Source organism: Nelumbo nucifera, chromosome 2 (genome assembly GCF_055504915.1).
Source record: "Nelumbo nucifera cultivar China Antique chromosome 2, China Antique-T2T, whole genome shotgun sequence".
Lineage (NCBI taxonomy): Eukaryota > Viridiplantae > Streptophyta > Magnoliopsida > Proteales > Nelumbonaceae > Nelumbo > Nelumbo nucifera.
Genome location: NC_142650.1, coordinates 47,376,327 through 47,388,944, shown reverse-complemented (window position 1 = coordinate 47,388,944; position 12,618 = coordinate 47,376,327). Strand labels below are relative to the sequence as shown.

The 12,618-nt window shown below is 38.5% G+C and overlaps 2 protein-coding genes across 6 annotated transcripts in view; one reads left to right on the top strand and one right to left on the bottom strand.

Moving 5' to 3' along the window:
* The first annotated feature begins 3,537 nt into the window (after positions 1-3,537).
* On the top strand, positions 3,538-6,140 carry LOC104602521 (F-box/kelch-repeat protein At1g57790-like). Its single transcript, XM_010266243.3, has 2 exons — positions 3,538-4,109; positions 4,183-6,140. The coding sequence occupies exons 1-2, from the start codon at positions 4,084-4,086 to the stop codon at positions 5,276-5,278; spliced, it is 1,122 nt and encodes a 373-aa protein (XP_010264545.1). The 5' UTR covers positions 3,538-4,083; the 3' UTR covers positions 5,279-6,140.
* Positions 5,945-12,618, bottom strand: part of LOC104602522 (autophagy-like protein) — a 49,916-nt gene continuing 43,242 nt past the window's right edge. For 3 of the 5 annotated variants that reach the window (XM_088898085.1, XM_088898084.1, XM_088898086.1), the window contains one exon: positions 6,413-6,769. In XM_088898085.1, the coding sequence (XP_088754211.1) occupies positions 6,686-6,769 (84 nt within the window). In that variant the 3' untranslated portion in view covers positions 6,413-6,685. The other 2 variants (XM_010266244.3, XM_010266246.3) reach the window with 1 other exon arrangement.

Here is a 12,618-nt window from a genome sequence, read left to right as displayed (position 1 = left end):
TATATTTTTTTTAAAAACTATCCTATTCTAAAATTTATATTAAAAAGTATTTCTATTGATAATAAGATCAAAAAGTTGTCTTTAACAATCATAATCCTTTATAATTTTTGAAGTTATTCTTTTCGGTTAAAGAAAAGGGTTATAGCAAAGAAGGGTAATTTTTGGGGTTTAATATCAATAAAAGTAATATATTTAAAAAAATTTCAAAAGTAGGTTAACTTTTTAAAAATAATATTAATAAAGGGCAAAAATATTGTTCATCTTCTTCTTCTTGCCATTTGTTCACTAGAGCTGTCGCCCGCCACTATCCACTATCGCCCGTTGCTGCCTCCTTTTCCGGCAACGTTGTCGGAGGTGTCCGAAGGCAGAGGTGGCAACGACGGCATTGATGATCATTCCTCTGCCCGCCGCCGCCGCCACCTCTGTCTCCACCCATCTCTAACAACGTTGCTGGAGGTGGAGGCGGAGGTGGGCGGCATTGGACAGAGAAACCACCAGCGCCACCGCCGACACCTTTGCCTCTGGTCACCTCCGACAACGTTGCCGGAGGCAGCGGCAGATGGCGACTCTAGTGAATAAATGGCAAGAAGAAGATGAACACTGTTTTTGCTCTTTATTGATATTATCTTTAAAAAGTTAACCTATTTTTTAATTTTTTTTTAAATATATTATTTTTATTGATATTAAACTCCAAAAATTACCCTTATATACGAAACCACTTTTTTTCACCCCTAGCTTGAAAAGAAAAATAAATTCACTAGATCCTCGCAATCCTAAAAAATAAATGTAGAATTAATTGACAGTGATAATTCTAATAAATTTCGTTTGAATGGCCTAAACTTTCCAATAAAAAGGAACAAAATAAAAAATTTTACAGTACAGGTGTCCAAATTTTCATGAGTACATGATGCCGAATCGGATCTAAAGAACTCTCACAAGCGACGGTGAAAGGCGTGTTCGATTTGGAGTAGGTGTACAAGAGAACAAGGAAACATGGAGCGATCATGAAGCAAGAGCCGGAGAAGGAGGAGAAGAGCAAGGAAGAGAAAGAAGAAAAGAAAGAGGTTGAAAGAGAAAGGAGGGGAAGGAGGAACACGGGAGAAGGGGAGAAGAAAGAAGAAGGTGAAAAAGCGAACCGGGGTAAGGGTGTCAATGGACCGGCTTTGGATTGAACCCTGTCCAGTCCAAAATCAATTTGGACGGATTGGACCGACCAACAAAATATATTGGATTGGACCAATCTGATCCAAAATATTTATTACATTGGATTGGACCCGGTCAGTTGGTAAAACATTTATATTAGATTGAGTGGGATTAAGCCAATATCTGATCCATTGATATAAGATAAGAATATATGTATTAATGGACTGTGTTTGGGTTGAAACTAATCTAAATCAAAATAAATTTGAATAGATTAAGTAGTCTAGACATTAAATTGGATCGGTCCAAATTAGTCCAAAACATTCATTAGATTGGATTGGACCTGATCCATTTATAATAGGCTCACATTGAACTGAACCGGATTGGACAAAATCCAGTCCAATTGACACCCCTAAACCGGGGACAGAAGAGGAAACGAAAGTGATTAAACTAACGTTTATATGTAAACTAATTTATAAAAGAGTAAAATGGGTATTTGAAAATTTTGATTAATCGGTCTAATGTTTTTCAATTCTGCGCGTGAGAAATTTAAAAACTTAAAGGGAGATTTTTGTTAAAGCAAAACTAAAGAGAGGTTTTATGATTGTCAGAAACTTGAGGGAAGCTTTTATATTTTACCCTATTTTTTAAGTTGTGAAGTGTTCTATAAATGGTTGAATTTAAATGTGGAACAAAGAATATGTCAAATCTTGGAATTCTTGAACACAGCGTACCTTCAGAAATCCAATAAACATTTTTTTTTTGTTTCCAAAAATTCAATAAACAATTAAACATTGATCTAATATATTTTATTTTTTGTGGTAAGACATTGATATAACATATAGATAGATAAACATTGATCTAATATATTTTGACATATCAAAGGTGTCATGGACTTTAAAATCTACCATTTTAAACACATCATAGTGGTTAATTAAAACGCACTAGGCCAAAGTAATGAATTCACATATCCCTTGGGTACAGAAAATTTTCTATCCAAAACGCATTAGGCCAAAGTAAATGACGTGGCAGATTGTTATTGGTTTGGGATGGAAAATTTTTTGTCCCCACGGATACTTTTGTATTAAAAATATATTTTTTTGGCTCTTCTGTACCATGAGAAAAGAGCATTAATGCATTTATTTTTTAGATACAATTTTGTGTTATTTTGATAATTAACTTTTTTGACTAAAGTTAAGGCATTGGAGCATAAGATACTTGGAGCATGTAATAATGCACCCACATTTTACACTGATTTCAAACAAACAAGATGAGTACAAAAACGATTTAAAATGTGAATCATGTTTGCATTCATGAATCGAAAAAATGGTAAATTGCAATGTACATATTTGCGTTTACATTGCAACCAATCACAGCCTTATGGATGAAGAAATACAATAACCTTCCCTTTCAATCACGTGTGCCCAATGTATAGAATATGAGACCCACTGTTTGATAGGTTTAATTGACCCAGTCCAATATAAACCCATTACAGATGGATTTGTCCAATCGATCCTATAAATACTTTGGACCATTAAATCTGAACGGTTTTAATTCAATATGTTTTATTGGACTGTTTAACCCATTGAAATTGGTTTTGTTTTGAAGGGTCCAACCCAAACCTGATCCATTGACAACCCTAAGTCTCACCTAAAGAAACACCACCTGTCTTAAAAATCAGAAAGACTAAAAATCTGTATATATGCAAGGATAAGGCTGTGTACATCTATCCCCCTCGCCCAGTTAGTGGGCCAGTCCTCAAATCCGAAACATTAAGGCTGTGTTTGATTTGAAGAAAAAAGTAGGGAAATGAAAGAAAAGGTGAGGAAACCTATTCCCTTCCTTTCCCTACATTTTCCTTCAAACCAAACATAGCCTTAAAAATCTGTGCGTAAGGCTGCATACATCCCTCCCTCCCTAGGACTTGTATCGGTAGGAATCTCATGAGAAATCGGATTTTCTTATGCCAAACACCAAAACTTCATGTTTTCTGCATCCAATATTGGGAAAAGAGTAGTTTCATGCATTGCAAGTAAAACTGCGAAAGCTGCAAAAACCTTATAATTTAGGGAACCACTTGAGTTGTTATCAAATAGTTCCATGGTCAACCCCTCGATGAATCGTTGGAGTCATGAGAACCAGCAAAATTGAAAACCAGAAAAGTTAAAAAGAAATAAGTAGCAAAAGAAAAAACAAAAAAATAAAATAAAGGGTTAGTAAGCTATTTCTTGCCACATCGACCAATTAATTAAAGTTGGGATAACTAGCTATCTTGCTTCCACAAGACTATCACTACGGAAAGTCGGATACTGTGTGGTACTGGTACGTAACGTGACGGGATCTCCGGAAAACAAAAAAAAAACCATGCGAACTCTATAGGGAGCACACATGGGGAACATCTCTAGTACGGTCGGTATTCCCGATGTGCGGTTTGATGCTGTACTCCCAGAGTTTTTGTTTTCCTGTTTCTGTTTACGCTTTTCCTCCTAATTCTTAGTTAGGTTAGGAGGATTAGTAGAATATATTGCAACTCAGATCGATTTCTCGAAAGAATCGTCGAGATAGAGATTAAAATGGTTACGGCATCTAATCCTTATACCGGCATTAATCTATCCTCCTTGAAAAAAGGATCGAATGCCACTCTCTCAGACACGTATCATATATATAAGAAGTTATCCTTCCTAGTTTTCCAAAACTTTCTCTTTCTTCATCTTCCCCCTTAATGTTCATACTTCCGATGGCAACAAAATACAACGATGAAGAAGATTGTCTAATTTTTTTTTAACTTTCTTTTTGTTATTCTTTTTCTGTTTTTTATATATTTTTTTTCTTTTCAAAACAATGACGTAAAGAGTTCTATCGTTTCTTCCTCTTGTTTGTGACAAACAGTTGCCTTCTTGGGTTTGTGTAGACCCTTGCCCTAGTTTGTGTATAAGGTTGTCAATGGAGGACGTAGCTACTTCTAGCTTGTAAGTTTCGACTTTTCACGTTTATTGAAGGCAAAAAGCTTGCGTGGCTGATAAAGTTTGTTTTAATTTGCAGATTGTCCGTTCAAGAAAAAGAACAACAAGGAGCAGAGATGACTCGATCTTGGGCTGATCTACCGAAAGACCTTCTCGAGCGGATTGTATCGCAATTCTCACTTGACGGAAATATCCTTTTCTCTGCTGTTTGCAAGAGGTGGCAGTCCGTCGCGCTTCCCCTCCGACGCCTGCAATCTCCGTTGCTCATGTCCTTCTCGAGAATATCCCTTGGCAAATGCACCTTCTTCGACCCATCAGATGGCAACTCTTACGAAAGATGCATCCCGTACTTGAAAACCAAAACAATACGTTATTCGAAACATGGTTGGCTGCTAGTATGCAACTCTGCTTCCGGTGAAAACTCTTTATTTAATCCCTTCAGTTGTGAAAGAGTAGAGCTCCCCTTTTCTTACTTGGATGCTAGGATCGTGGCTTTCTCTTCCGAACCAACTTCTCCCTCCTGCATAGTCATCGGCGTCAAGACTTTCGTAGAAGGATATATTATCGTCATGACTTGCCGCCCGGGAGCAAAGGAGTGGAGGTCTCATTTCTTCCGGGACAAAGTGCAGTTCCGGATGGCATGGATAAGCCCAGTATTCTGCGATGGCCTATTCTACTGCTTGGATGAGAATGGACGGTTGGGGGTTTATGATCCAAAACTAAATACTTGGACGGTAATCTCTCCCCCAGTAAATGATCTACCCGAAGAAGTCATGCCGAAATATTGTTGGAGCTTCCAATACTTGGTTGAGTCAAGGGGAAAGCTTCTAATGGTGGTTCTGTTTTATCCTGACGAACCCATTATTCTCGAGCTCGATCGATCAAAGAATGTGTGGACCAGCGTGAAAAGCTTGGACAATCGGACACTTTTTCTCAGCCCGTCGGCTTCCATTTCAACGTCTTGTGTTCCAGGAATTAAGCCAGATTGTGTATACTCGCACAGGATTACAAATTTTAGCGACGAAGTTTACATGAAAGGCTGTTTGCACTACTCCCTGGATCAGGGTCGGTACCATCCTGGGGACAATTGTTATGGTCGAGTAGATCCTCATAATATGTGGATCCAACCACCCCATGAAGCTCCACCACCCTGGTTGGCAGGCAAATCGTATTGACCTGTAGAGTTTATTTATTTATTTGTTTGTTTTAAGGAATATATTACTGGTTTGCACTTTTGCTTCATTAAGTCAGATCAAATCTCCCATTACAGCTTTCAGCTGGAAGCTTAAATGATCAATGATCAAGCCACAGGAGAGTCCTCTTGCTAAAGCGCCATGGCCCAATGTTGGTCAGATCCGAACTTATGCTTATGCTTTCAGTTTATGCTGCATTTAGCATTCCTTATTTTAAGGATTTATCTCCTTTTTTCCTGTTAAAATGTAAAAAGAGATAAGCAAGTCCTTAAAAGGAATGCCACATGCAGCCTTAGTCTGTTTAAACATGAGAGGTCAAAATCCAGGCATGCAGCTCCCATGGCTAGCTTTATCAGATAACTGTCTGCTCAACACATTATATCTATATTTGTTTAGCTTTCATACGACTATAAAAGTGTATGAGTGTAGCTTACGAGCAGAGTATTTCCATGAAAATGGGTTCTAAATCTAATCACTTGCATGTCGTATGTGCACTTTGCAGTCTATGTTTATGGCACCAAATATCGCCATATACTCTTGGCAGTTGTTAGTCCACTATGTAGAGGATTCACATTAGCAGCAGAACTACAAAATCGAGTCTAAGTTGTGTACCATCGAACATAAACATAAATACGACACATCTGGATCTGGTAAAGAACGAATGTTACCCAGTGAAGATCAAAATTTATCATTCCGTTTAAGCTTTTACAAGATACTACAGTCAATTGGATACCGTTCATATAGAAATGCACATTGTGCTGACACCCATCAAAGGAAGAAAGAAAGAAAAGAATGATATAGCTAACATTCTAAGGATTTTTCTTTTTTTTTTTTTTTCCTTTTTGACAAATAACAGAAACCTTTAAAGAATTTCCCAACTGTTTTCTGAAAGAGCAAGCGTGCTGATAGACAGACCTTAAGAAAATGTGGTCCTCTAATCGTCTCCTTTCCCGCTTTGTGCAGGATGTTCATCTTATGAAATCAATATGAACTTCACCAGTGATTTTTTTCATGAAAAAAAATCCTTGCTCAGAAGTTGACTGGAGAATAGGAACTTCGATAACCTCGACTAGGTCCTCTAAATTTCCTTACTAATGATCCAAGCAAACTCTACAGGACAAGAGCAGAAAAACAATATCACGTCAATCAAGAGATACAACAAACCAGACCAGAATAGATGCATGTCCTTGTGCACATATGATCCATGTAGACTGAATTTGGAGCTAACATACTTCAAATTTCTTTATGCCCCTAGAATTCTTATATTAGCAAGGGTAGAATTTTTCACTTTTTATCTGCCAAAAGTAACATCGATGTGCGTCACCACTTTCACCAACCCCTTAGCTAAAAACCATAGAAAAAATGCAATCTCCAATAGAATGTCATCCTCTACAAGGCAAACTGAACTAGAAGGGTCATTAGTGGTCTCTCTGGAAACATCCAATAAATGGAACTAGATAAGTCTTGGTGTACCTGCATATGTACAGGCCCAGGCAAAAGGACCAAAGAGATACAAGTATATAATTGTTCTTTATTCTAGCCTTTTAGGCAAGGAGAAGACATCAAAATCAAAAGTCACATTAGATGATATTGTCTTATCTCACACCAACCCATTAAATCAATTCTGCAATCCATGAAGGTCAAGCAAACTAACATGAATCTGATGGGGAGAAAAACCATCAAAATGCAGAAAGAACGTATCAGGAGAAACATAACATGTGATGAGCAAAGAAGCATAGGATCATGACCCCTACTCCATAAATTACGATCTCATGACTATTTTTTACTCTAGCTTTTTTTTTTAAAAAAACTGCTTTTTTACTCTAGCTTTCCACATCAAAAGATCCTTAAATGCATTATCGGAAAGACATAACAATGAAAAACAAGAACAAGGGAATTGTAAAAAAAAGCATCACTTTCTAATAACCATGCTATTTTAGTGATTAATATTTAAGGGAGAGGGTGGGCCTTGGCACAACAGTTGGGTTGCTCCATGGTCACCTGGGTGACCAAACTCTGCCCATTGGAGAAGGTGATATAGAGCAGATCCCCATGTCTCCCTTAGGGATTAAGAAAAATGTTGACAAATAAATAAACAAAATCATTCTCTGTGCTTTTAAAAATTGGAAGGAACATTTCAGGTCCTAATGGTCCATATGCAATATACTTCTAGTTAAGGCAGAACAGAAAACAAGTAATGTGTGCCAGTCTCATAAAATGCATATAGTTACAGATTCTGAGTATTTATGATTCTTTGACTGATAAAATAGCTAAAACAGGAGTGACAAGACTGGGGGTGTATGGTGACACTCAGTGTGCATGACAATGGCATATAAGGAAAATATGGAACAAAGTGTGGGACAATCAAGAAACATGTCCAATAAATGTTTAACTGAGATGAGGATTCTAAGATAGATTAATGACAACTGACAAGACTAGATAGGACTACAAACAGATTGGATTGAATTGGATATACCAGATATTGAATATCATTAATAAATCAAATTAAAAATGATCAAAATATTATACATTGTTGGGAGAATGAGCTAAAAATGACTGATATTTTATATCATGAATAAAATGAATTGAAAATAACTCCTATGAGACTTGGATTATGACTCTATAGTTAGCATAAAAATTTAAACCAACCTAACTAACACATACAATATGAATTTTATGTAGATATAAGCATGTCTTTACTTTTGTTACTTGACTTGGCTTCATGTCAAAACAACTATCCCATCATGGCAATATGGAGAAGGAGCTAATTCCATGGCAATATAGGAACATCATGAAGGAGATTTAAGAGCTTAAAGATGAGAGGACAATTAATGTCAAATAGGTTCAAAGAGAAGCAAACAGGATGGCTGAAGAGTTGGCAAAACAAGGTGTAAATTGGGATCAGTTATTTTTGGGCCAGATGGAAAATTAGAATACAAAAAGCTATCATACCGTAATACTTCCATAAGGTAGCCTCCTTAGCTTCCTAATCTTTAAGATGTGATGAAATATGTAATATATGCCGCAGAAGGGCATTTTGGTCTTTTTTCTTTTTTATTTTTGTCTTGTTCGCCCTAACATTTAAATAACATTGCTGGGTGCCGTCAGCACTATGATTTTTGGCTCTCACGTCATTCTTCCTCTTCTCCTTCTTCTTCTTCTTCTTCCTCTTCTACTCTTCTTCTTCTTGCTGAAAACATGGTATCAGAGAAGGTTGGTGCTCTGTAAAATCTCCTCAACTGCATCGGCTGAGTGTTCTGTGACTTCTGGACTAAGAACAAAGGAAGCACACTGATGCTCTGGACCTGAGAACTGTTCGACTGCATCTCCTTCGTCTGTTCTGGGCTTAAACTCGACTGAAGCAATTCCAGGAGTTGTTGATGATTGGCTGAATCTTCCTAAAAGGTCGGCTGTTCTTTCTTTCTCTGTTGTTCCCTACTGTGTTACTAGAAAACCCAGAATTCTCTCAGACTGATCAGGGACACATTGAAATTTTTTTTTTGGTTCTTGGTGCTGATACCAAAAACAGGTTAAGGTTCTTTTGCCTTGACCGAATGATAATAAGGTGGGTTTAATCCCTTTGTGGGTCGGATGATTCAGAAAACCCTTTTTTCTTTGTGAAGAAATCTGTAGGTCATGAGTGACCTGGTTTGGCTGACTGGTACAGCGGCTGATTACTGATGTTTGTGGCTAATATTAGCCTTGGAGGACCTATTACACCTGTGAGAGTGTTCAGGTGACCAGTATCGCAGCAGAAGTTGGTTCTTTGATTGTTATTTAATCAGAGTGAGAGCTGTGTCTTCTCTTGTGGTGTGCATAGACTGAAAACATGAACACTGAAGAGTCTGCAACTTCGGGAACCACCATGAATCACAGTGGAATGAGTAATGTTCATGACTCCATGAATTTCCCAATGACTATCACCCCGTTGGATGGTAGGAATTACCTGGCGTGGTCTAAGGAGATGCGGCTGTATATCACAGCCAGGGGTAAGGCAGGATATATTAATGGGAAAATAAAGGAACCTAGGGCTGGTACTGCAGAATACGATAAGTGGGACCAAGAAAATTGCATGATTATGTCCTGGCTTTTGACATCCATGCTACCATCTATCAAACAGAATTTTATGTGGGCCGAGACAGCAAAAGAAATATGGGACCAAGCACAAGCAACTTACTCAGAGCAAAGACATTATGCTAGAATTTACCAGCTACAAGCAGAATCTTCGACATGTAAGCAGGGAGAAAGGAACCTATCAACATATTATTCTGCCCTCACTTCAGTTTGGAAAGAACTTGACTATTACCAGAACATTGAGTGGGAAAGCGAAAAGGATGCTAAAGCATATAAAAAGTTAGTTTCACAACAAAGGGTGTTTGCTTTCCTTTTAGGTTTGAATCCCGTATATGAATCTATTCGTGTTCAGATTCTGGGCAGCAAGGATCTTCCGTCTGTCCAAGAGGTTTATGCACTTGTTCAGTTTGAAGAAAGTAGGAAGTCTGCCATGAATCCTCCTAAGGGGGAGACCACATTGCCCTTGCTGTAAGGGGTAACACCGGGGCACCGAGAAAAGGGGAAAATCAGAAAAATACAGATGATAAAGACAAAAATGTGGTGTACTCATTGTCAAAAACCTAGGCACACCCATGAAACCTGTTGGGAATTGAATGGAAAACCGAAATGGGCACAGGAATGGGTAAGAAGTCAGCGCAAGAACCAAGCAAGAAGCCATACCAGAAGAAGCTTACTTCATCTCACTTAGCATCTCATGAACATCAGCGTACTTCTCAGGGCTGCCCCCCTTGTTCTGATCCAAAGGAAGATATTATCAATTCCTTCCGTGACCACCTAGAGCAATATGGTAGGGCTCTCCGCAATGCTGATTCTGGACCCACACCTTCTACTTATTTTGCCTCCTCAGGTAATTCTACCTTAGCTTTCCATGTGTCTACTGATAACCCGGAATCCCCATGGATCATTGATTCCGGTGCATCCAACCACATGACTGGTAAGTCAACCTTGTTTCAAACATATTCTCTTCTCTCTGGCAGAGATAAAGTGAGGCTAGCAAATGGATCCTTCTCCTCCATTGCTGGTCAAGGATCTATATCGTTTCCCTTTGGCCTCTCCTTATCTAATGTCCTACATGTTCCAAAATTACCTATTAATTTGTTATCCATTTGTAATCTTACTCATACTTTGAATTGCTCAGTAACCTTTCTTCCACATTCTTGTGTTTTTTAGGATTTGGCTACCAAGAGGACGATTGGTAGAGGGAACATAGTGGATGGTCTCTACGTGTTGGAGAACAAAGTTGATCTTATAGTTTCAGAGTCTTTGAGTCCATCGAATAAGAGTCAGATTATTTTGTAGTACCATCATTTGGGCCATGTTTCTTTTGAGTCTTTGAAGTTTTTGTTTCTAGAGTTGTTTAAGTCTTTGTCTGTTAGTGACTTCCAATGTCAAGTGTGCCAACTGAGTAAACATTGTAGAACCTCTTTCCCTTTACGTAATAAAAGATCATAATTTCCTTTTCAAATCGTGTATTCAGATGTGTGGGGACCTATTAATATTCCAACTGAGAATGGTTACAATTATTTTATTTCTTTTGTTGATGACTTCTCTCGCTACACTTGGATTTACCGTATGCATTCACGGGAGGAAGTTCCTAAAATTGTGAAAGACTTTCAGTGTATGGTTTACACCCAATTTCAATCCGAGATCCAAATCTTCCAATCAAATAATGCCAAGGAATATTTCCATGGAGACCTCACAGATTTCTTTGTCTCTTGTGGCTCTCAACACGGGAGCTCTTGTGCCAAAACCCCACAACAAAATGGGGTTGCAGAAAGGAAAAATCGACATCTCCTTGAAGTTGCTCTAGGATTAATGTTATAGATGAATGTTCCTAAAAGATTTTGGGTGGATACTGTTCTAACTGCTGCCTATGTCATCAATAGAACACCATCTCGAGCATTGGAATATAGGTCCCCTCATCAGCTCCTTTTCCCTAAAGCTCCTTTGTTTCCTATCCCTATGCGGGTCTTTGGATGTAAGTGTTTTGTTCATGATCTCTCTCCTAATGGTAAGCTTGATCTCAAATCTATAGTGTGTATTTTTCTTGGTTATCCCCTTGCTCAGAAAGGCTATCATTGTTTTGACCCTATGCGAAAAAAATATTGTGTCTCTATGGATGTCTCTTTCTTTGAAGATGTTCCCTACTTCCCTATTTCTCCTCAGGGGGAGAGTAGAGTTAAGGAGAAACAGAGTCAGACTCAAATTTTGTTGCCCTCTATTCCTGAGCCTCCTTCATTTCGTGTCTTTCGGAGATTGCGCTACAAAAATCAAGGCCAATAGAGTTCAATAGCCACAGAACCACCGAAAACCATGCCACCAATGCCAGCAGAATCTCAGGGGTTGGATCCTTCACCCCACCTAGGTACTATTGTTCCAATTGATGTTCCTGAACCTATTGATATTGACACTTCAAGTTATGATCTGAACCTCCCTATTGCAAAAAGGAAAGGTGTCAGATCATGCACCACACACCACCCTATATCTCATTTTTTATCTTATGAGAATGTCTCATCTTCCTTTCGTGCTTTTCTATCCTCCATTGATAGTATTCCCCTTCCCAAGAGTGTTGCGAAGGCCTTACTTATTCCTGAGTGGACAGATGCAATGAAAGAAGAGATCAATGCTCTCTACAAGAATGGCACGTGGGAACTGGTAGATCTTCCTAAGGGAAAGGAACCTGTAGGGTGCAAATGGGTCTTCTCTATAAAACATAAGGTAGATGGGTCTGTGGAAAGGTACAAGGTTTGGCTAGTTGCGAAAGGTTTCACACAGGTGCATGGAGTTGATTATGCCGAGACTTTTGCTCCGGTTGCAAAAATGAACTCTATCCAGGTTCTCCTGTCTTTAGCTGCAAATCTTGAATGGGAGCTTCACCAACTTGACATAAAGAATGCCTTCCTGAATGGTGATTTGGAAGAGGAAGTGTATATGACTCAACCCCCTGGTTTATGTGCTAAGGGAAGTGAACAGAATGCCTGCAAATTGAAGAAATCTTTGTATGGTCTAAAGCAATTTCCGAGAGCTTGGTTTAGCAAGTTTCATCAAGCAGTTCAACAGATGGGTTTTAAGCAGTGCCAATCTAATCACACACTTTTTGTAAAGAGGGAACAAGGAAAAACAACAGCCTTGATTGTCTATGTAGATGATATTGTCATCACTGGAGACTGGGTCTCAGAGATTCAGAGGTTAAAAAAATTTCTCGCTACACAATTTGAGGTAAAAGACCTGGGGCACTTGCATTACTT